This window comes from Schistocerca serialis, chromosome 1 (assembly GCF_023864345.2).
Source record: "Schistocerca serialis cubense isolate TAMUIC-IGC-003099 chromosome 1, iqSchSeri2.2, whole genome shotgun sequence".
Lineage (NCBI taxonomy): Eukaryota > Metazoa > Arthropoda > Insecta > Orthoptera > Acrididae > Schistocerca > Schistocerca serialis.
In genome coordinates, this window is record NC_064638.1 from 1,159,620,130 (window position 1) to 1,159,645,553 (window position 25,424).

The 25,424-nt window shown below is 40.8% G+C and overlaps 1 protein-coding gene across 4 annotated transcripts in view; it reads left to right on the forward strand.

Annotated features, from left to right (window-relative positions):
* The window catches only part of LOC126418141 (serine/threonine-protein phosphatase 6 regulatory ankyrin repeat subunit B-like), a 352,754-nt gene that overhangs the window by 276,051 nt on the left and 51,279 nt on the right, over nt 1-25,424 (forward strand). For all 4 annotated transcript variants that reach the window (XM_050085172.1, XM_050085171.1, XM_050085170.1 and 1 more), the window contains exon 13: nt 3,351-3,893. In XM_050085172.1, the coding sequence (XP_049941129.1) occupies nt 3,351-3,893 (543 nt within the window). The remainder of the gene's footprint in view (nt 1-3,350; nt 3,894-25,424) is intronic.

Genomic DNA, 25,424 nt, shown 5'->3' on the forward strand with positions numbered 1-25,424 from the left:
AGCTTGTGTTAGAGCCACTGGCTGACTGCAGCTGATGTGCGGGGGCAGGGAGTGGAGGGGGCAGGGTAGCCATGGTTTACACAAATATGTTATAGCAAAAAAGCAAGCAAAGCTTCTGAAAAGAGAAATTTGATTAGTTTTGTGGCTCTCCTCCTGGAATACACGCAAGAACACTACAAGAAATTAGCAATGAACCCCTGCAAGCTAAGTAACAAGAGAAGCAAGAAAACTCTTCTTCTGAATCATCTGAATCATACTTGTCACCATCTTTTATGTCGTTTCATTGTCTGTGAAGGCTTGTACCAAGGGAGCAAGGAGAGGATGTTGTTTTGTGGCTGGTATCCTCTTTCTATAACACAAACTGTACGCATATATTATATGGGTTCTTTATTCCTAAGAATAAGAAATCTATTTAACTTAAGATAGTCATTGTGGTACAAGCTCTCTATAAGAGTCCTCATTAGCCTAACTGCTGTTGAGTTACAATGTTCACTATGAACACTGTTCTGGTTGCTTTGTGCTGCTTGTCTCTGAACTAGTGGCAGAGCTAACTGCTACTGCGACTCGCACTGGGCTGCGACTGAGGACAGAATGGAACTCACTTGCTGCACTGATCTACAATAGATTGGCCCTCCAGTCTGTGGCAGCAGTCTAAATACTGGCAGCAGAGAGGGCATTGGCGGTGCATTTCCTGCAAGTCTGTTGTTGGCCTCTATTGATCTTCTTGCAACCTCTATGCCACATTAAGAATCTTCTAAAATTTCTTTGTCAGAATAAAGGAAAGAAGGAAATTTGAAACAGTGCAAAAGCTCATGATTCATCCCTATTTCTTCTAAAATTTCTTCGTCAGAATAAAGAAGAGAAGGAAATCTGGAACAGTGCAAAAGCTCATGATTCATCCCTATTTCCAAATTTGTGTCTGTTAGTAAAGCTCCCATTGCATCTCTTTTGGCAGTTCTGGGTAAGTTCGGTTCTGAATCCTAAAAATCTCTACTCCAGTAATGTGATCAATACAAATAAGTATTGTAAACTGATTTTTGCTTTGATGATGCGTGGGTAGCCTAGAATAGCTTAAAAATTATCATATGCATCTTACTGTTACATACATTTACATGTTTCGTGACATGTTTGTCATTACCTCTTCAGTAAAAATACAGGTTGTCCCACTCAAACCCCCCTGATTTCAAGGACCCAGGAGAGAAACGCCACAGTAGATACAACAATGAAAAAATGCGCCACATTGTAGAGAATCTCTAAGAATTTATATTCCCGCTTCAGAAGTGCCAAGCATTGTCGCCAGAGTGCAGCATGGTTGCATGAAGTGAAAATGGTGACTCCACAGCAGTGCGTGCAAGCAGTAGTGTGGTTTGCAGAAACAAAATCGCAGATTGCTGTGCAAAGAAATTATCATTGTGTATACAAATGTGATCCATTTGATGTGAAAACAGTTAAGGAATGGTATAGGAAGATTCTGGCAACAGGAAGTGTTCTGAAACATTCTGGTGATGCACATTACGGAGTTTCAAAAGAGACAGTGGAGGACATCGAACAAACATTTCTCAGAAGCCCAAGTAAGTCAATTCATCAAGCATCTAGGCAACTTGATGTACCTCAATCAATACTGCATCATGTAGTTCACCAGCATCTCCGTATGTGTGCTTACAAAGTGCAAATTCTGCAACATCTGACACCAAACGACAAACCACACCAATAACAATTTGCTATAGATATGCTGCAGCGTATTGATATGGATGCCAGCTTCCTGCAAAGATGTTTATTCTCAGATGAGGTAACCTTTCATCTGTCAGGAAGGGTTAATAGGCATAATGTTCAGGTTTGGGGTTCACAAAATCTGCACATTGTCATTGAACATGTTCTTGATAGCCTTAAACTAAACATCTGGTGTGGGCTAATGCACTACAGGATTGTTGGACCGTTCTTCTTTGCGGAACAAACAGTGTATGGGTCAATGTATCTGGGCATGTTGGAGCAGTTTGTATACCCTCAGATACAAGATTTGCAACCTGTAATGGATCTGGGAGATGTGGTATTTTTTTTACCGGATTTATCGATACCAAATTGTAAATGTTTTCTTATATTTTTTGTCAGAATTTTTTTGTTATAATTTGCCTTATCTTATGTTAATTTACTTATATTTATGAGAGTGAAAGCATATTGATTACTATTAGTAAATGTATCGAATAATAGCAAAGAGACTGATTACAAGTGGAAGCTTGTGTGCTGTGTAAAATGTCTTTGACACTGGAATCGTCTTTGACTATACTCGGTCGGCAGTTAACTCTTGGTGTGTGTTGACGGTAGAAGAATGTGCAGGTCGCCGTCATAAATAATTTTGAATTATGTTACTATTTTTTTTATACAAACTATAAGAAGAAACTACATTCGAAGAAATGGTATTTGAAGCACCAAAAATGAGGCAAACACATTGAACCAGGTCATTTCTGCAGCCGACAAAGACACATTGTGGAATCATACTCCCAATAGACAACTGAAGCCAAGACCAATACTGCCTCGTAAACATCTAACGGAAAAGGTACTGTCACGAAATATGCCAAATTTAAGTAAATAAAAAAAAAAAAGTGAGCATATTTCAACTTTGTGTATCAGCCGGGATACCATATTTCAATCCCAACATAATTTTTCAACAAGATGGTGCTCCGGAGCATTGGTCAACGGCTGTCCGCAAGTTCCCAGACAGGAAATTTCCCAATCATTGGATCAGATGCAAAGGACCCATTGCCTGGCCACCACGTTCACCTGAAATTATGCCACTTGATTTCTTCATGTGGGGATTCGTGAAGGACCGCGTGTATGCGACCAAAGTGGACGATATTCCTACATTGCGACATCTTCTCACTTATGCATTTGCAACAATAACAGAGGAAATGTTACAAATAATTTGGCAAGAAAGTGAATATAGACTCAATATTCTTCATGCTACAAATGGTTCACGTGTAGAGGTGTATTGATGATAAATAAATAAACTCTTTGAGATGCTCTACAATTTTTTTTCCAACTGGATCTTTGAAATTAGGGTGGTTTGAGTGGGACATCCTGTATATTTAAGATATTTTGGCGTATCCTACAGCAGTCTGTGGAAGAGATATTGACATATAATTTTTTTGTAAATATGTAAATTTGTAAATATGTATTATTATTTTATGACATGTCCTACATCCTTGAAGATCTCCTCACTGTAGACCTATGGAACATAAAAATGCATCTGCTGTAATCTATTACCTCAATAAATACTCATATGCAATTATGTTTCACAAGTTTCTGACATTAATTGATATCATCTTCTGAAATAGTGTTTTCTGTTTTTGTAGGTTCCAAAGTTGCTGATTGAGGCTGGAGCAGATTTGACTGTGAGAGATAAAAATGGAAAGTCAGTCTTACAAGTGGCATTTGAAAACTGTAATAACAGACTCATTTATCTTCTTATAAGAGAACACGCATTTCTACTGGACAGTGGTAATGTGGATAAAAATGGGAAAACCATCTTACATACAGCATTTGAGATTGCTGATACCTATATCATTGACCTTATATTACAAAAGAACAAGGCATTAGCAGAATGTGGTAAAACAGGTAGCAGTTTTCTACATTGTGCTATTAAAAAAGTTATCAGTAATCAATATTATGGTAACGAAGCTACATCCGATAGCTATAGCATTGTGGAATACATACTTGAAAAGAATCTGGTCCCAGTAGATCACCAGGATGAGCAAGGACAGACAGCTCTACAATTGGCGGTTCATAGAAATGATTGTTGTGTGAGGATTCTATTGGAAGCAGGAGCAAATCCTCGTGTAAAAGACAACCAAGGGAAGGAACCTTTGCATATCACAGCCAGCCATGGGAATGCGATGGTAAGAATGAAGTATGGGTATTATTATAAAGCACAGGGACAAATTATGTGGTACAATCAGCTGTAGTTATGTAGTGCAAAAGTCAGTAGGCCTATTCAGAATAACATCACAAAACACATTTTGTTTTGGAAATGGAAATATGTCTATAAAAACCATAAATAGAAAGGGCAAGAACATTACAGCTAACATGAACTGGTGGATCTTACTGTGAAGTTTGGGTTTTACATTCAGAATTCCTCTCTTGTGTGTGATTATAATATGTTGTTAAGGGCTGTGATGGCTTGGGCAGACAAAACCACATCAATCATATGCAGTGTAAAAGGAAGTCATGTGGAACCCAGCCAACTGGGTTATACAAGAAGATTTCCAATCTTCTTGTGTAACCCAGACAGCTGGGTTCCAAATGGTAAAAGGAACAGATCCAGCTACATTGTTTTGGGGGTAGAAGAACAGAGAAAATGAAGTGAGACATTGCTGTGCAGATATTGAATTAGCAAATAATACAAAATTGCTCATGTGAACCCAGTCCTTTACTTGGAGAACTTGATCAGAATTATTGTAATGTCTTTTAGAAGAACAGACTGTCCCATACATTGTCTATATAATTAGCAGTAGCAGTGGTAGTGGTAGTAGTAGAGTAGTAGTTTTATTTATTTGTAGATCAGTTTTTCATGGATATTGGACAAGTCTCAGTATTAAAATTTAAGGTTGACAAAAATAACATGATTCATATAAACAGGCATGTCTAGTTTAACTAGGATGGGAAAGGTAATTGGCTATGGTTGCGTAGTAGAAACCATCTTGATATTTGTCTGAAATGATCAGGGAAACTGCAGAAAAACTAAATCAGGATGGCTGGATGAAGATAGGGGCCTCCACCCTCCTAAATACAAGGTCAGTCTGCTTAAAACAGTTCTACCTCATTCAGGTTGTCTCTAGTGTACAGTAGTGTTTTACAGATAAATTATTTAATAATGTAAAATTCTAGTGTTACACTGTTCATTCGCTTCTCACTCCCAGTTACTGCACATGCTATACACACTATTTCATAAAGTTGTGCTAAAAATGCTGTCAGCTGAGGACACAACCATAACAACAATGTCTGCCTTCCACTTTGTGTACTGCAGCTTCCAGTTTGGTAGCCCAAAGAAACTGAGTCAACATGCTGCTCTATAAGCGAGATGTTGAGCTCAGAAAGAGGATAATGTGTTAATATTATACATTGCATAGCTTTGGGAGTAAGATTTTCCAGAAAAGAAAAAATGAAGGAAAATACATAGTCTGAAAGTATTGTGTGAGATAAGAGATGTTTTATTATCGCTGTTATTATTTATTTGTGTAAACCTTCAATGTGTATAATGCATTGCTTACCTGGTATTTTTCAGCTGCCATTTTAAATAGGTCTGTGTTAGCAATCTCTTTAATCTCCTTGGGCAATTTATCGTAAAGCTTATAAGCCACGTCATTTTGAATAAAACACTTGAGCTTTCAATAGTTCTCTCCACCATCATCATCAGGGGTTGAAATCACTGACTATGGGGGGCTGCAAGGTGTTATATAGATGTAATGGAAGCTTCTGAAACCTTCCAGAGAGGGCTGGAGAGATGCATACGCAGAAGGCAAGTTGGGCAGCTCGTAGCATCTCCGTTCCACGTGGTACCGAGTGACGTCACATGACGCGAGTGGCTGAAGCCACGCTTGAAACTGCCACTGCTGCATCCCTACAAGTGTCAAGCCTACATCTATGCTTTTGCTCAATGTCCAGAGCCTGGTCCCATGCTGTACTAAGTATGTAGCCATGATCTCTGTTAAAACTGTTACTGTTTACTCTAATTTTGGCTGCTTCTTTGATAACAGAATCCCAGTTTGATGTTCTGTGAGCCGACACTCTTTTTTTTTTTTTCAAATTGTATTTTATGCCTGTTTTCTAGGTAATGTTCAACCATGACTGACTTCTCAATTTCTGTTTCTTTGATGCGTCATGAATGCTCTGCACAATGCCCAGCAACATTGTGAATGACTTGACCTATGTGAATACTACCACATTCATAGGGCACACCATTCAAAAAAGAACACAAAGACCTTTGTTGTCTTTAACAAGGCATAACATATCTCTTATTTTGGAGGTGGGCCAGTACACTGGTCTCACTCTATGTCTCTTAAGCATGTGCTCAATCTTGCTAGTAGTTGCTCCACAGTATGGAAGGAATGCAGCTGGCTTGTCCTCTTCCGCCGATTCACAAGGCATCTTTCATTGGTAGCACTTGAAAGCTTTAGCAATTTTTCTCATACTGTAACCATTTCCTCTGAACATGCACTTCAAATACTGAAATTCAGACTCTGGATGGTCGTTGTCAGAAATAATCTTTGCCCTGTGTACTAATGTGTTCAGTACTGCTTCCTTATGTACAGGGTGGTGAAAACTGTTGGCATTTAAGTACCGGCCCATGTGCATAGATTTCCTGTACACTAAATGATTGAGCCAGCCTCCTTCCTTCCACTCAACTAAAACACCCAGGTATTGTAGCTTTCCATCCATCTCCAACTCAACGGTAAATTTAACTTTGGGATGGTCACCATTCATGTAGTTGATGAACTGCTGCAGTGTATTTTCACCAGAGGCCACATCAAGAAGAGGTTGTCAACATTCCATAGAAGGCAAGATGGTCACAACCTCGCAGAGTTCAGGGCTTGCCCCCCATAGTGCTCCATGGAAAAGTTGGTGACAGCCGGAAATGGTGGAGATCCCCTGGCTGTGCCATCAGTCATCTCATAATATTCGTTGCAGTGCATAAAGTACATTGTTTTTAAGGCATGGCAGAAAGGCTTGACAATATCCAGCATGTCTTGTACTGGCACTCTCACAAAAAGTGACAAAAAGTCCAGACTGATCAGTACGTCATTTTGGCCTTTCTTTATTTTCTTGAGAGCCACAATGAATGACAGTGAGTTAGCAACATGATGTCCCAGTTTGGGTGCTAATAGGCATGCCAGATGTTTTGCCAGTCTGAAGGCAGTTGAACTGATTGCACTAGCTGTAGGCCTCAAAGGAATATTTTCCTCGTGTATCTTCGGCGATGCCTAAAGCCTGGGATGTCTGGTGGCATGAGGCATTAATTTCTTCATCACTTCTTATGGCATGCTAGAGTCCTTTATTAACTTCCTTGTCTTTCTGCAATGGTCTGTGTTGGATCATGACTAAGCTTCCAATATTACTGAAGTGTGTCACCACAAAAGACTTCAAGAACACTATTTTTGGCTCTTTCTTGTGGTTTTAAAACTGTGTTCATATTCTGTGCATTTATTCTCTGGAAAAGAATTTTTTAGCTAAGAACTGAGTGTGTGTATGAATACTATGGAACTTAAAGACACTGGCTGTTATACGCTGATGAGAGCAATCAAATCGTGTAATGCTTATGACATTCTGTTTGCAAATATCTTTGTGTGTTGATGCCATTTCAGCTGAGAATCAATATTCATTCCTAGATATTTTGTGTTAGTTATGCAGTCTATAGAGGTGTCATCAGCATTTAATTTAACAGTGTCATTTTTCCTTTTCAATTTGAAAATCTTTATTTTCAATGTCACTTTATTGCATATTGACCAAGTGTAAACTTCCTTGAGGTTTCTGTGTGGCCATAACTATGTGCTTGGGGTGAAAGCAAAATTCTGGTTTCATTGGATACATTGCCTGTTCAGCATTTTTTACAACTTGTTAAGAGGCACTAAGAAAGTCACCATGCTGATTAATTGAGCTTTTACATACCCGATGAAAGAATTAACTTAGATTAAAGTATTTTGGCTGCAATCTTATTGATTTGAGTCGAACTGTCTTCAGTGATGAGTCCCAATTCAAACTGAAACCTGACAACCAGTGAATACACTGCTGGAGATGTCCACATTATTCTATGCTCCATTTTTTTTTTTGCCCTTCATGGCAAGCCATCCTGGACTTACATTTCAGCAAGATAAAGCCTGCCCGTACTGGATGAGAGTTTCTGCTGCTTGTCTTCATGCTTACCAAACTCTTCCTTGGCCAACAAGGTGGCTGAGTCTCTCCTCAATTGAGAATGTTTGAAGCATTATGGGCAGGGCCCTTCAGCTAACTTCGGATTTGACAATCTAGCACACCACTTGGACAGAGTTTGGCATGATATCCCCAAGAAGGACATCCAACAACTGTATCAGTCAGTACCAAACTGAATTACTTGCATGCATAAGGGTCAGATGCGGACTAACACATTACTGACTTGCTCAATTTGTGAAGCTCTTTCTCTTGCATAAATAATCCAGTTTTTCTGAAATTGTAATCATTTGTTGGTCTGTACATGTAATTCACATCTATTGATTTCCATCCCATTCAGACAATTCCTTCATGGTGCATCTTTCTTTATTTATTTTTTCATTGGAGTGTTATTTCGCTTGTTTTTACTTAGGATCAAGTTTACAAAATACAATAAATTTAACAACTTTCATAATTTTATTCACATTTAAACGTTTTGCTTCTGATTTCATGTATATATTTTAGTACTCTATTACAAGATTGCAGAGCCCTAACCATAACTTCATCATACTACTACTCACAGAAGTCATTACTTCTCACAAATAATCCCTAATACATAATCACTGTCATCATCCTCATCATCATCATCATCCATTATCATCATCATCATCATTAGTATCATCCTGCATCATTATTCACAAAAATCCTCATTACATCCTAATAATGCACTGTACCTCATCACTATTAATTCCAACTTAGTTGCCATAATATGTTAGGAGTGTAGACACTCATTGTATTGTAACTTGAGGAAAGAGAGCACATTTTTCCTTTTTGTTACCTAACCAGCTCTCAAGATTTTACACTCTTACATTGCCAGTTTTTACTTTACAAAAAATTTTCTTCATTTCTTCATACACACTAATTCCTTCAAAGTCAAAGTGAAATAATAGGTTCAAAGTGTTTTCATACATACAGGGTATAATGTAAAGCTGGACCAAACTTTCAGGAAACATTCCTCACATGGAGAGGAATAAAATGTGTTAAATTCAAACGAGGGTAAGTCCCAGATGGAATGACATTATGGAAAGGATAGATTACTACTCACTGCATAGACGAGGCACTGAGTCATTGTCAGGCACAATGAAAAAGACTGCTAAAATATTAAACATTCAGACGAAGTCCTTCTTCCAAAACAGAATGTCACAGTTGTGCTTGTGTGAACGAGTGTGTGTTTTCTATTTTGGGAGAAGGCCTTCTTCTGAAAGCTTAATATTTTAGCTGTCTTTTCCATTGTACATGTCTGCAACCCAGTGCCTTCTCTACACAGTGAGTAGCAATCTATCCTTTCCGTGTTGTTGTTAATAAAATGTGTTATGTGGACATCGGTTGATATTAGAGTTCATCTTTTACTTCTCTTCGTAATCACATTAATAAGACTGGGTGTGATGGTGGAATGATGGCTGTGTTGTGCTGGAATGGAAACAGGGAAGGGACTGGATGGGTGAGGACAATGACTAGAGGAGTTTGAGGCCAGGAGGGTTATTTGAACATAAGATGTATTGTAGGGAAAGTTCCCACCTGCACAATTCAGAAAAGCTGGTGTTGGTGGGAAGGATCCACATGTCCACATGGCACAGGCTGTGAAGCAGTCATTGAAATGAAGGATATCATGTTTGGTAGAGTGTTCAGCAACAGGGTGGTCCAATTGTTTCTTGGCCTCAGTTTGTCGGTGGCCATTCATTTGAACAGACAGCTTGTTGGTTGTCATGCCTACATAGAATGCAGCACAGTGGCTGAGCTTAGCTTGTAGATTACATGACTGGTTTCACAGGTAGAGGGAGACCAAGAGATGAACACACTAAACAGATTCCGAAGGATGTAGGTTGCAGTAGGTATTGGGAGATCAAGAAGCTTGCACAGGGTAGAGTAGCATGGAGAGCTGCATCAAACCAGTCTCTGGACTGAAGACCACAACAAAATCAACATAATTCTTCTCAAGTTAGGATGCCATATACGTCTCTCTTTCCATCTGCCCAGTGGCCTTGATTAATTGATAATGATTAATTAGCTAAACATAGCTTTAACTCATTCATACTCAACTAACACACACTCCAGTCTCAATTACAAACTATGAAACAAATCTTTTTAATAATATATTTCTCCCTTTTACCAACCCAAACTGAGCAATTCTCTTAGAATGTTACCTTGTCTGCACAAAACGTTAACATTTTTGTAACTGCGGTCTACTGTTTATTATTACAAGACAAGTAACTATCATGATACAGAACAGCAAACACTTTGAATGTAACTTCTTAATTACAAGTATTATGCAGATAGTCATGCAGTCAATATGACTTGCAGTATAGAACTGTGAAAGACTTAACAATATATTTTTTTCCAAAAATAGCAGTTCAGTAGAGATCAGTGGTATTCTATGGATAAATAGTCTGTGTCCTTTGTACTTTCCAGTCAAAAGTTCGGCTTTGATGGATGCACTGCATTCCCTGCCTTAAAGGATTGTACCTTCTTTGACCATTGAGCTCACTCTATACCCTCCACTCATCTAAAAATCCCTTTAGGGAACCAGCTGAGGCTTTGCTAGTATCCAAGTAACTGTTTTCTAGAAATCTCCTGGAATAAACCACCCATGTTACTGTCTTGGGGGCTAACAGTGTGCTTCACCCCGGTTTCTTTTACCAAAACTCTCCCCGCTATCAAAACAGCTTAACTTTCAATTGTACCCTTTTCCTCTTTGTGGGTTGCCCTTATGTAGCCTTGTGGCTCCTCGTAATAAATAAGTTCTCCACTTTTCTTTTTTACAACTCTCTATAATCTGTGTCCACTTGTGATTTAAGGTCATCAGTTTGTCCTAGCAAATCCTCTACAGTATCACCCAGTCTTATTATGTTATTTTTCTGTATCACCTCCCGTTTGTTTTGAACCATTACCACAAAACATTCAGGACTTTCTGAAGTTGCTTAACTGTATATCAACACACTGACGAACCTCCCTAACCCATTTGTCAAGTTCATCTCTTGACTCATCCCTTATAGAACTTACATCTATTACCAATTGTTCTATGTTATGATTCATTGCTTCTTTATCTAGTTTGGATTCTAAAATGTGCTCATAATGTTTTTCCATATTCTTATCTGTCATTATTGATAGTTCCTCTTTAAAATAAGCTTTCTCCTCCTTGACTGACCACTTTTCTGTACTAATTCCTGAAGTGTAAATTCAGTTGTTCCCAAACTGTACCCAGATTTTCTTTCCTTTCCTTAAAACTAATATCCACTTTGGAATCACAGCTACTTATTTGAGCATTACAGGTCACTTCACTCCCTTAAGACTGTCACTGATAGGATTTATAGTATAAACTACTAATTCTCTTATTTCTTTTGTAATTCATGTGTAATCTGATATTGAGCTTAAAGTTTCCATGAGTGTCTTTTTACTAAGTACCACAATACCATACATGAAAACTTTACTCCACTTATGAACAAATTGCACTCAGGAAATATTTCTCTAAATATACTGGCACATCCTTTTATTGTTATTGGGTGGTTGGTTGGTTTGGGGAAGGAGACCAGACAGCGTGGTCATCGGTCTCATCGGATTAGGGAAGGATTGGGAAGGAAGTCGGCCGTGCCCTTTCAGAGGAACCATCCCGGCATTTGCCTGGAGTGATTTAGGGAAATCACGGAAAACCTAAATCAGGATGGCCGGACGCGGGATTGAACCGTCGTCCTCCCGAATGCGAGTCCAGTGTCTAACCACTGCGCCACCCCGCTCGGTATATTGTTATTGGCACTGCATACTTTTACACCAGTGTTTCATTAACAACAACCATTGTACACAATATTTAAAATTTGTTTTGTCTACACTTGTTCCATCAACACAACAAACTCACCCTGTTTGTGTATATAGTAGTTAATGTCTTGTAGTGATGCCAATGCCAGAACTGCTAGGAATGCGCTGTTGAGGTGTGATGGGTTGGTCAGTGTGACATCATGGTCAGTCAGCAGATCTGCGCTGCAGCTGGGACTGCACAGCCATGTAGTGTGTCTGACTGCAGACAGCTCTGTAGAGCTCATGCAGAATTACTTGGCCGGTGCGCAGAAATGCTTTCCCATTCTCAGGACTGTGTGAGTCCAGTCATCTGTTGCAGCCACCTCAGTTGCCTATCACCTCTGCAGCTGTGAGCTTCCTCTGTTATGAATGATAAATTGTCTGCCGACCTCGGCTAGACTGCCAGAATGGAGACATGTGCATTCACTGCAATCTTTCTCAAACAATTTTAAAGAAACTATGTGGTAAAAATCTTTGTCTTCCACACACCTCATAGCCTCATGATGAATTACCTATCATTTTGTAAATGGTTCTAGTTATGTGGTATTTCTGTATTTAGTAATGTACTGTACGAAATTCAAATAGTTTACAATGAAAAATAGGCGTCTTATGAGTTTGTGTTTGGTTAATATTAGTCCACAGTCCAAATGGTACTCTGTACAAAAGGGAGCTAACATACTGAATTTTTCTTTACACTTGAGATGAGATCCATATCTGTCACCAATCTCAAGAAAATGGATTGCATGTAGTGCACTCAGTTCCAGTCGCCTGCACAAATGATAGTGGAAGTGAAACACTCATCTCATAAACAGTTAAGGATACATAAATGAATTTTTGGCAAATGATAGCTTGCAAAGCAGAGAGTACTTTGCCACATAGCTAACATGTGAAACTTTCCTATCTTCCATGATGTACAGGTGACTGCGAATTTTTTTCAATGAAATTGTGGCAGAACTGCCAGAAAATATTAATATCTTTGCCTTTTTTGTACTTCATTTTACTTTACTTTGGTTGTTGACTAGTTGGTGTGAGACATTCGTCATGACTGTTACTGTGATTGTCGAAAACTATTTCTTTGTGTTTTGATTTATCGTGTGCCAATAAAATATTACGTAGTGAAAGCAAATGGTGTTTTCTGTGTACGTCCGATTCGACAATGTGGCCGTTTACTTCGACATCTCCACATCGCTCACCTTCTGCTCCTTTCGGACTACAACATGATACTAATGGTGCATATACACTGCCTTTCCACGGTTTCCTACACACAACGCCACCAACAACTGGGATAAAATCTGAAGATAAGTACAAAGTCGTGGAGTTTTCTCCGTCATCAACAATGCCGTTGTGGACTCGTTCAACATCGTCAGTGATGTCACCTGCTATGAAATCTTTTTCTATGTTCATCTATAACAAACCAATCACGAGTGCTGTGCCTAAATCTGTGACTCACAGTGCGTCGTATTTACAACGTCCTGTGACATGTAGTGTGCAATAGTGCCCCAACACTATGAACCTCACAGACTTTTCGAGCCCACAGATCACTAGGAGCTCCCCATATATTGCTGATAAATCGGTTTTGGACACATTCTCACTACAAAAACAGATGGGTACAAATTTCTGTGACAACAATTACTGGTTGGACAGTCGTCCCGCCCCGATTGTTTTCGCAGCCCCGGCTGCGCCTGCCGCGCGTCCCGCGCCAGGCGTGTTTAAACCAGCCGCTGCGAGTGACAGCTTCATAAACACTCCACCACTCCTGTCCACTGTGCTATCAAATCTGTTACATCCACAATGCAAGAGTGATAAAATTCCTAAATTACCAAGGTTCACGATGGACAATCCGCATACGTGGTTTATTTTGGCAGAGACTATATTCACCGCCCCAAACATTGACTCAGACAGTGCTAAATTTATTGCACTTATTAATGCCCTGGAGGATCACGCTGAGTGGGTACATGACTTAGTGCTGTCGGCGGCCCCCACAAATCGTTATGCACTGGCAAAACAACAGATCTGCGAACGTCTAGCTAAGACTACGCAAGAGTCTGTTTTATACATACTGCGAGACGTACATCTCAAAGACTCGACTCCTTCACAACTGCGGTGACTTATCAGAGCAGTCTTGGATAGCAAAACTATGCCAGATGAAGCTTTACTTTCTTTCTGAGCTGCAAAGCTGCCACAAGCTATCCAACTGCAGCTCCTGTCACACGACCGGGAACCTCTACAAGCGAAATTATTGCTGGCCGACGCCGCATATAAGATAATCAACAGAGGAAAGTTATCTACGTGTGTCCCCCTCGATATTACGCCTTCCCCGCGTGGCAGAGGCCGATCTTTCCAAAACAACAGACAGAGTACACTGGCTGAGCACCAGATTCCACACCGTCCTTCACCATCCCATACCACTGCTTCAAGTGACATCCATCACCCGGTAACAACACAGGATCAGCAAGTTTATCCTCTCTGCTGGTATCACTCCGTTTATGGTAATACAGCTAGGAATTGCCGCTCACCCTGTGCAATGCGCCCAAACACGCACTGCGGGCCGCTATAGGCGCACCGTTCCACACTGTGACGTCAAGTCGCTTAACAGATCACAGGCTAGTACTTCCGAATTATTCTCTCGGACGTTTGTATATCCAGGATATAGCTTCTCAGAAATGGTTTTTAGTGGACACTGGTGCCGATGTGAGCGTCATTCCACATTCAATGGTCACTTCTACAATCAAGCATTCGCCTCACCAAATCAGAGCAGCCAACAATTCCTCATTAAAGGCTTATGGCGTAACGCAACTTCGCATTTACTTCGATGGTACACATAATTATGAATGGACATTTTCGGTAGTAGAAATCGACGAGCCAGTATTAGGGTTGGACTTCTTAACTGCTCATAACTTTTCTTTGGACTTAATTACACCTGCCCTCTGCTCAGTGGATTTTAAACAAAACTTTTCGGCGAGATTTTCCCCATTCACGCCGACAGAATGCAGCTTGAATACGTCCTGTCAACAAGACAAAGAGACAGTTTCTATTCTATCTGAGGAGGTCAAAGCTGCTGTAGTGAACTTAGTTACGCAATGCCTTGAAATCGACCAACTGTCTCAAGACAATGCAAGGCTGCTTCAACGTTGTGATGCCCTGACTGATGAATTGCGCGGGTTTAGAGAGGAGATCAAGATTAAAAGTAATAACACGTACGAAACTACACGGGACTTGCATTCCGCACCGCTGCTTATACGCAGCCACAGCAGCGCATGCCACGACCCGGACAGCGAAGACGGCAACCCGCCCAGCAACCCCCCTCCCTGCGCTTCACCGTCCGCCTCTCATCAAAACACACAGGCGACAGCTGTTACAGGCGGCGCTGCGCATGCGTGCTCAATGATTCCTTCGTGCAGTGACACCATAGTCAATGGAATCCCACCGGCTGTTGCACAGCGCAGCTCCACGGACATCACTGCAGCTTTCACTGAACTACCGTTCAATTATAACGTGTTTCAGGTTAGTTCCCTTTCATACTTACCGCGCACCGACGATAACGTCGCATCTTCCTGCGTCCCTCCACGTATTTCGGCCACACCTATTCACAAAATCAAGGCCATTACTACGGGCGTCTGTCACCGGCTTAACACAACTGAGGGACTGCCTGTCCGTTCTCGCCCCCGTCGCCTCAATCCAAAAAAAACTTACCGCTGCCAAAGAATGTATTAATGAACTTTTATGCTTGGGTATAGTCCGCCCCTCAGACAGTGCGTGGTCTTCCCCAATACATGTCGTTGCCAAAAAGGACAATTCCTTTCGACTCTGTGGAGACTATAGACGTTTGAACGCCAGAACAATACTTGATAACTACCCTGTCCCACACCTCCACGACTTTTCACAATCCATGTTCGGTGCCAACTTTTTCTCTGTGTTAGACTGCAAAAAGGCATACCATCAGATTCCGATGCACCCAGAAGATATCCCCAAAACCGCTATCATCACCCCATTTGGACTATATGAATATTAGTTTATGCCTTATGGATTGAAGAATGCCTCTCAGACCTGGCAAAGATTTATTGACACCATTCTACGTGGCCTTAATTTTTGCTATGCCTACCTAGACGACATTATTATTTTCTCCACAACTGCAGAGGAACACAAACAACACCTCCAACAGGTTTTTGATAGATTGGCGCAACACGGAGTTGAGATTAATCATGACAAATCCCAACTGGAGAAGCGGGGGGTTATTTTCCTGGGACATTTGGTCAATAATGAGGGCATTCGCCCCACCTCAGATAGAGTACAACAAATACTTGACCTTCCCCTCCCTCAAACATAAAAAGAGCTACGTAGATACCTCGGAATGGTAAATTTTTTTAGACTCCACATTCCACATGCGGCAACTCTTCAAGCCTCTCTCACTGAGGCCTTAAAGGGAAAGAATACCACAGGCGACAGACACATAGAATGGGATCAGACCATGCAGCAAGCCTTCGACTCGCTTAAGTACGCCTTAGTGAACGCTATTACCCTGTCTCACCCTCACCCTGACGCCTCCCTGACAATAACCACAGACGCTAGCGATAATGCCATTGGCGCAGTTTTGCAGCAGACCCTACCAGCAGGTACTACACCCCTGCATTTCTTTTCAAAAAAGCTCACCGAAACGCAAAGAAAGTGGTCCGCATTTGATCGTGAACTTTACACCATTTATGAGGCCGTAAAGTACTTTCGTACAGATATTGAAGCCCGACTTGTGACAGTTTACACAGATCACAAGCCCCTTGTCGAGGCTCTCCGCAAACCAGCATTAGATGTACTACCCAGAAGGTTCCGCCATATGGATTTAGTATTACAATATGTTTCAGACTTTCAATATATCAGGGGTAATGACAATGTTGCAGCAGACTACCTGTCACGCCTGTCCTCCCTTAAGATAGCTATTGATCCTCACCGCTTACACGAGCTCCAGCTATCCAACCCAGAGATACAGCACCTTCTCTCTGACTCTGATACTTCCTTACAAATTGCTCTACTTCCCTTCCCTAATGATGATTGCTCTTTGTATTGTGACATTTAAACAGATCATCCTCGTCCTATAGTCCCTAAAGCTCTTAGGAAAGACGTTTTCGACACAATCCACAATCTCGCTCACCCGAGCATTCGCGCGACTACGCGCCTCATTTCGGAAAGATACGTTTGGCCTAATGTAAAAAGAGATTGTAATCGGTGGGCAAGAGCATGCATACCTTGCCAGAGAGCCAAAATACACAAACATACTAAGCCCCCATTAGGCAAATTTACTATGCCATCAGGTAGATTCCGTCATGTCCACTTGGACACTGTCGACCCATTACCGATATCTAACAATTTCCGTTACTTACTGACGATGATAGATCGTACCACACGTTGGGCCGAGGCTATCCCCATCGCGGACATTACGGCCGACACTGTAGCTAACGCTTTTGTCCACCATTGGCTTCCTCGTTTTGGTTGCCCTACTTCACTTACCACAGACCAGGGGAGACAATTTGAATCTAATCTGTTTAATCGCCTCTGTCAGCTGTGTGGTATCAACAAATTCAGAACTACAGCCTATCACCCACAATCTAACGGCCTAATAGAACGATGGTACCGTACCCTGAAGGTCACTCTCATGTGTCATTCTTCCTCTTGGACTGAGGCACTCCCCTGGGTCCTTTTAGGGTTGAGGATGGTTTTCAAAGAAGACCTTAAAGCGTCAGTTGCTGAGATGGTATACGGAGAAAACCTCACACTTCCGGCGGATTTTCTTGATGATCCTCCTCTACTTACCGAGTTGGTATGACAGGTTCGACAGCATATCACCAGGTTACGTTTTCCACAACCTCGATCGCATGCTACCCCTCTGGTTTTCATTCACCCACACCTCAGTTCTTGTAACTATGTGATGCTTAGAGAAGACGCCGTGCGTCCACCCCTTGCTCCACCCTACACTGGCCCATACCGGGTCCTGTCACGCTCTGAAAATACTTATACGATCCTTTAAGAACAAACCAACTGTCGTATCCATTGAGCGATTGAAACCAGCCTGGATCCTTAACGACACCGACATACATGATAAGGAATTTGTTTTGCAAGAAACTTCAGAGGCCTGTCCTAACCCTTCTCCACAAGCTAATCAAACACTCTGCAAGTCAAGGCCCCCCTCTTCTGTACTTCACGCCTCCGAGTGCCAGCAGTAATGAACTAGTGTTTCAAGTGAACTTGAGTGACTATGATGTGGACTCTATAAAAATACAACTTGTGGATACTTTTCTTTTTTTATTTGAAATTCAAAACAATTCTGTGCCATCTGACCAGAAAGACATTAAGCTATTACAGTGCTTCAATGTGGCTCCTGGTACTTCACAAAATGACATTTCAGCCTATGTAGGCTCCAATAATGTTTTATTTATAAGAGGAAACCCCCCCCCCCTTCTCTTTCGTCTTCCCCGAATCCTCCCACCCCTATTGCTATCACCCGTGCTGGCCGCACCGTACGGCCACCTCTCAGACTTCAAGATTACGTCATGCCTTAAATGTTTACCTTCCCTTTATCACCTACTCCTCATCACTCCTCCTATGCGCTCCGCGCTCCTCGAGGGGGGGGGGGGCCTCTGTGGCATAACTGCCAGAAAATATTAATATCTTTGCCTTTTTTGTACTTCGTTTTACTTTACTTTGGTTGTTGACTAGTTGGTGTGAGACATTCGTCATGGCTGTTACCGTGATTGTCGAAAACTATTTCTTTGTGTTTTGATTTATCATGTGCCAATAAAATATTATGTAGTGAAAGTAAATGGTGTTTTCTGTGTTATAACACTCGCCATAAAATAATGAAATTCTTCGAAGAACTATCGATAGATGGCGAAATGAGAATTAGTATGGATTTTGTGACACCATAAATGTAGGAAAGACATTATTATCTTTTTTTATTTTTATTTTTATACCAAGCATTAGCTTTTCTTAAGTTGTTGACCTTCACTTGACCTCAGTTGTGTAGTTAGCAGAGTGTTCCAGGATTCTGTCACAATTGCAGCTGCATTAGCGTATTAGTGAGTTGAAAATGTACAAATACCACTGTGTTTTTGGAAAGAAGCTATTTTTAACATGGCAACAAAAGAAAGAAAAAGTGCGCAAGACAGGCAAAAATAATCGCTCTCTCTGATCAAATTTCGGTGTAATCCTGAACCCTTTGTGTTTTCAGTAACAAACAGTTCCCTTGTCAAATTATTTGTTATACTGGCACAACCTGTTAATACAATCATCTGCAGACTCACTAGCTGTAGATTATAAGTTCTGAAAGATACGTGTTTGTGAAGGCTTGCGCTGTAGAACTGTACTTCCCCTACCGCACTGTCCCGTCAGCAAGGGAGGTGCCTCCCCTGCCTCACCACTACCACAGACCCCTCCCCTACCACACCTTCTGTGCAGCTAGTGGCCAAGCAATACTGTGTGCACTCTGCTTCACCCCATCATCCATCATTACTCTCTCTCGACTGATACAACGCCCCCCCCCCCCCCTTCCCCATGCCCCGTTAAGCAGCATCGAGGTTTTTCCTTCAACCACTTTGTGATTTGGTGCTACCCTCTTCCAATCTTCCTCTCCTTTCATGGCCGCCCCATGTGCAGTGGTCAGCTTACATAACATGCTGACAGTGAGTACAGGTGCCTCATTGACATCAAGATCAGACAATCATGAAATTGTTTAAGGACATTTGCAACAAGAAGTCCATAGGTAAATGGTTTACACAGGTTCTTGCCACTTTTCCTTGTGGGCAGAAGATTGGAAAATACCTTTTAACTTATCATTAAAGATTTAATGCATCGATGTTAGATTTTCACCATTTTTAATGGTCTTGTTTATCCTGATTGCTATGCCTATCACAGATAAACTTTGTCTCCATGTAGCTATGGGATGTGTAGTTAACTAATTCATTCAGATTCATATTCAAAAGTCACTGCTCTAATGCTTTACATACAAATCAAATAATGACTGAACCAGTTGTATTCAAATATACAGTGATGCATAAGCTTTTTATAATACTCACCTTTTTTTTTACAATAAACAGTGGTTCCCATCAGATCACTGAAGTTAAGCACAGTCAGGCTCAATATTCTAGTACTTGGATGGGTGAACATCCAGTCTGCCGAATGCTGTTGGCAAGCGGTATGCACTCATCCCTTGTGAGACCAATTGAGGAGCTACTTGATTGAGAAGAAGCGGCTCTGGTCACGAAAACTGACAAATCAGCTGGTAGATCAGTGTGCTGACTACATGCCCCTCCATATCCGCATCCAATGATACCTGTGGGCTGAGCATGACACGGTGGCTGGTTGGCACCATGGCACCTTCATGGCTTGTTCGGGTGTAGTGTAGTTTAGTTTCTGTGCAACATCGATCTGGCAAATAGCTGCGCGTTTATTAGAAGGGATTTTGGGATTTCAGCCAGTTATCACCAACTTCACTCCAGGATATTTCAGCTGGACACCTGCCAGTCATCTTCTACATCTACGCCTACATCTATACTCTGCAAACCACATGAGATGCATGGCAGAGGCTAAGTCCCATTGTACTAGTTACTAGGGTTTCGTCCTGTTCCATTCATGTATGGAGCACAGAAAGAATGATTGTTTCAATGCCTCTGTGTCTGCAGTAATTATTCGAATCATATCCACATGATCTCTATGTGAACAGTACATGGAGGGTTGTAGTATATTCCTAAAGTCATCATTTAAAACTAGTTCTTAAAACTTCATTGATAGACCTCCTCTGGATAGTACATGTCTGTCTTCAAGAGTCTTCCAGTTCAGTTCCATCAGAATATCTATGACTTCCCAGGGATTAAACAAACCTGTGACCATTCGTGCTGCCCTTTTCTGTATGCATTCAGTATACCCTGTTAATCCTGTTTGGTATGAGTTTCACACACCTTGAGCAATATTCTACTACTGGTTGCATGAGTGATTTGTAATCAATCTCACTAGTAGACTGATTGCACTTCCCAAGGAATTCTACAATAAACCGAAGTGTACCACTTTCTTTACCCATGACTGAACCTCCATTTCATATCCCTACAAAATATTACAGCCAGGTATTTGTAGGAGTAGGCCAGTTCCAGCAGTGACTCAATTGATATTAAGTCATAGTATACTATGTTGTTCACTTTGTGAAGGGCAAAGTTTTAGATTCCTGAGCGTTTAGAGCAAGTTGCCAATCTCTGCACCAATTTGAAATGTTATCAAAATCTGACTGAATATTTATGCATCTTCTTTCGGATAGTACTTCATTATGGATGACTACATCATTTTCAAACAACTTTGTTTTACTATTAATATATCTGCAAGGTTATTAATATATGACATGAACAGCAAGGGTGCCAACACTTCCCTGGGGTAGAACCAAAGTTATTTCTACATCTCACAATGACTCGTCCATCCAAGATAACATGCTATGTCCTCCCTACCAAAAAGTCCTCAATCTAATAACAAATTTCACTTGATATTCCATATGATCATTCTTTTGACAATAAGCATGGGTGCAGTACTGAGTCAAATGCTTTTCAGAAATCAAGAAACACTGCATCTACCTGGTTGCCTTGATCCAAAGCTTTTAGTATGCCATATGAGAAAAGCGCAAGTTGGGTTTCACATGATCGATGTTTTCAAAAACCACGCTGGTTGGCATTGAGAAGGTCATTCCATTCAAGATACATCATTATACGAACTTCCAGCAGGCTGAAGTAACTTGGGTCAGCAACTTCTGTTAATCAGTAGAATGAAAAACCAGTCCAAGTTGCAAATTCTTACTTTTGTTCATTCAGTGACTAGTTTCGGGCTAAGATCCATTTTCAGATCATCCTACAGGGCAGAAAACAAAATTTACACTCATGTATAATACATCTTCGGAAATGCCATTTTCGATTATGTTATGTAAGTTTGAAAAGGTATGTTCTGTATCTCTGGCACATGTTTGAAAATTTGCTAATAACTGTCATTGAATGACTAAGAGTAAGAATTTGCAACTTGGACAGGTTTTTCATTCTAATGATACCTGATTATGTTTAAGCTCAGAATATAGTCTAATATTCTACAACAAATCAGTTTCAAGGATATTGGACTGTACTCTTGTGAATCACTTCTACTACCCTTCTTGCAGATGGGTGTGACTTGTGCCTTTTTCTAAAAAAGGAGGCATCGTTTTTTGTTCGAGGGATCTACAATAGATTATAATTAGAAGACGGGCTAACTTAGCCACGAATTCAGTATAGAATTCAGATGAGCCATTGAAAACTGATGAAGACACTCTCTGCTCAATCTTATATAGTGCATGATAATATTGCTGCTCATGCATCAAAGTCAAGGTGACAGAAGGACCCCAGTGCCCTGCGGCAGTGCCCTTGCTGGTGGAACTGCAAAGATCTACTGTCTTCAGCATTGCCACTCGCCGCAGGCGTTATATAAGGTGGAGTGGAGAAAATCTTCATCAGTCTTCGATGGCACACCTGAAGATGACTGGCAGGTGTCCAGTTGAAATATCATGGAATGAAATTTACAATGACTGGCTGCAATCCTGAAATAGCTTCAAACATTTAATTCGCTGGAAAAATTTTAAATTTCAGCTGCGTGTTTCTCAACAACCAATCATAATCAATAATTCTGAGCAGTTGACTTTACCTTCACTCAACAAAAGTTTTGTTTCCACATTAAACTATCCAGCTCTTGACCATAAGGGAAAAGCAACTCTAAACAACACTTTACTTAATAGATTAGACTCATCCTGTACTTTCTACTAGGTCCATTACATATCTACTCTCTGGCAATAATTTGTATAAGTTTCTGTCACTTAATGTGTAGTTTCAAATAACCAAAGATTACTTTTAGCTCAGGTAATCCTTCTGAGATTTATCTCAGAAGTGATTCTTTATCCTCTACTCACACTCCAATCACATACAAACCACAGTTGGGAAAGATATCTTTTATAACAAAGCATCAATATACTGTGATTAAAATTACTTTGTGATTGACATTTCTGTGAGTCGAGTGGTAGGGGCCAGGAATCAGGTAACCACAGCTGTTTCCCTGGCTACATATGCTCGCAGTTTTGCCTGTTATGGGTATGCAAGCCGTACCAGGTGACAGACGCTGCAGGGTTGGTTGGGTGTCAGGTTTGGCAGGCCGATAGGCTGGGAGGATGAGGGAAGCAACACCAATATGCAGTGGCTTTTGCATGTTCAGTTGCACTGCTATAAAAATATCTTTATGTAAATCAGACAACACTGTATCATCTACTGGTGTGTCAATTTTGAGCACAATATCTAACGATAAGTTTGGTAATACTGTTTGGCTCAATGTAATGTGGGGAAATGCAGACTGTTATGTGTGTACAGTGAGCAGGTGACTCAGTAACTGACACCATGCAGCAGCTCATTGAAAAAAGTAGCAAACTGATTCTTCTCCACACAGATACATCAGCTGGGTTAGTGGAAAACTGTGTGTTGTTGTTTAGGTCAAAGGAAATCACTGATTACCATGAACAAACGAAAGGGGAGACATTTCAGCAGTGGTTTAAGGAATTGTTTTTCACAAAAATAAGCAAACTTTCGGTAACAGTTACGGACCATGGCTTGTATCATTAGACTATCCTTGATAAGTCGTCTGCAGTTGCTTGTAGAAAACAACACATTGTTGACTGATGCAAATGGGAAAACATTCCCATGTCAAACGACTATAGAAAGAGTGAATTACTGGATCTTGTGGCTCAGAATAAACCACTTTTATCTCTATATGTTGTAGATGACCTGGCAGCCTTGGGGTCAGGCTGCCACCATTTCACAGCCACTTCAGTTCCATTGATCTCAAATGAGCTCAAGTTAAGGGTTCTGTGGAAAGGAACATCAAAAAATGTGTGCTATCAGAAGTGGAAAGATTAAAAAAGAATGTCACAAACTAGACTTTGTCATCAGATTGGTGTAATGTTGTAAGACAAACAAAGGAAGAAATAATAAAAGCATGGGAGAATTAATGTGTAGTGCAAAATAACACTGAATAATTTATTATTTCATTAATGATGACAGTATTTGTAGTGGCAACATAGACAATAGTGAAGATATAAGTGGCTGTTCATCTCTTAGCCATACAACATTTTACCTAAAATTCAGTTGTGTTCACCCTTTACAGTGTTCTTTGCTTAATTAGGTAATTTGCTATTTTGGAACATTTGTGTGACTGAATGCTCATCTTATTGCGATTATTCACCTATGACATGTGATTACAGTATCTTATGCATCACTGTCTGTACAGCAGCAGCCACCACCACTGCCCTCCCTCCTACCTACAACGATTTTGTAGCATAAGCACATGACATGTTGCATATGAGCTGGCAAATCCATTCCCCACCACCTCCACTTGTCAATAACAAAGTAATTTTTATCAAACTGTAGCAAATAGCATGTTAATTGCAACACATTTCAACAGTTTTATTCTTTGCAAGTAATATGCATCTTCAAGTCCTTCGTAAATCATTTGCAGATATCTGATCATATATAACTTTCATCAACAATAACTGGAACAATAAAATACATGTCTTTACATAACTAGATATGAACATAAACTGAACTTTCCTTTTACAATGTACGGTACAGTACATCACATTATCACATTTTATTCTTATATTTACTGTTTGTTTAAAAAAAAAAAAAAGAGAAAGGTTATTCAGCAGGTAAAGTATAATTTTCAGTGTCTTCTCTCTTCATAGGCCTTGGCAGGCGAATGTTGTCTACATCACCAGGTACTTGTAGTACTTCCATGATGAGCAAAGACTGCCATCCACTGTGTGTTACTTCCCATGCCATACATGAGACAGAAAAAACTGCTAAAACAATTTTTTATATTTTATTGTAACACCATGTATGAAATAATCATTTATTGGCGTTCACTACCCTAGCATGTGCCCCGAGGTATCATTGTGGAAAATAAGTCTTAGTTTCCATGCTGTTACATTACTATGGCCACTGTCCAACTGTGGCAAATTGCAAACTTTGTCATTGAATTGCTGATCTTGATGCACACCACAACACAAATGATCAGCAGCTGCTTCACAATGCAAGCTATTTGGAATACTCCCTTGCAACACTAGTTTCTGTGAACCGCGCGCAAGAGCGAACTGTCTCTCCAGCATATCCTGCTCTTGCAATCCCTATGGCCTAAACCTCTGCTAACCTGTTTCTCACAGCCTCACCACACATATTCCCTTCTTTTTATGTCCACACCATTCCTCCACCCACCAAGGCACACGCAGTCTCTCTCTCTCTCTCTCTCTCTCTCTCTCTCTCTCTCTCTCTCTCTCCCCCCCCCCCCCTCGCCCTCCCCCTCTCTCTCTCCTCCCACCCCCTCCCTCCCTCCTTCTCCTTTATCTCCCCTTTTCCATCCTTCTCCCTGTCTCCTTCCACACCCCCACCTTCCTGTCTTCCTCCCCTCCCACATATCTTATACCCTCTAACCTCTGAACTCCTTTTGTCTTGTTGTGCAGCCACTGAGTCATCTGTTGAAAGACCTGCCTTACACCATCCCAGTACCTCATCCTCACCTCCTGCATCCTTCCATACCCCTTCCCACCTCTGTCTGCCGAACCACTTACTATTGATAATCAACAGTCAGTCTCACCATGG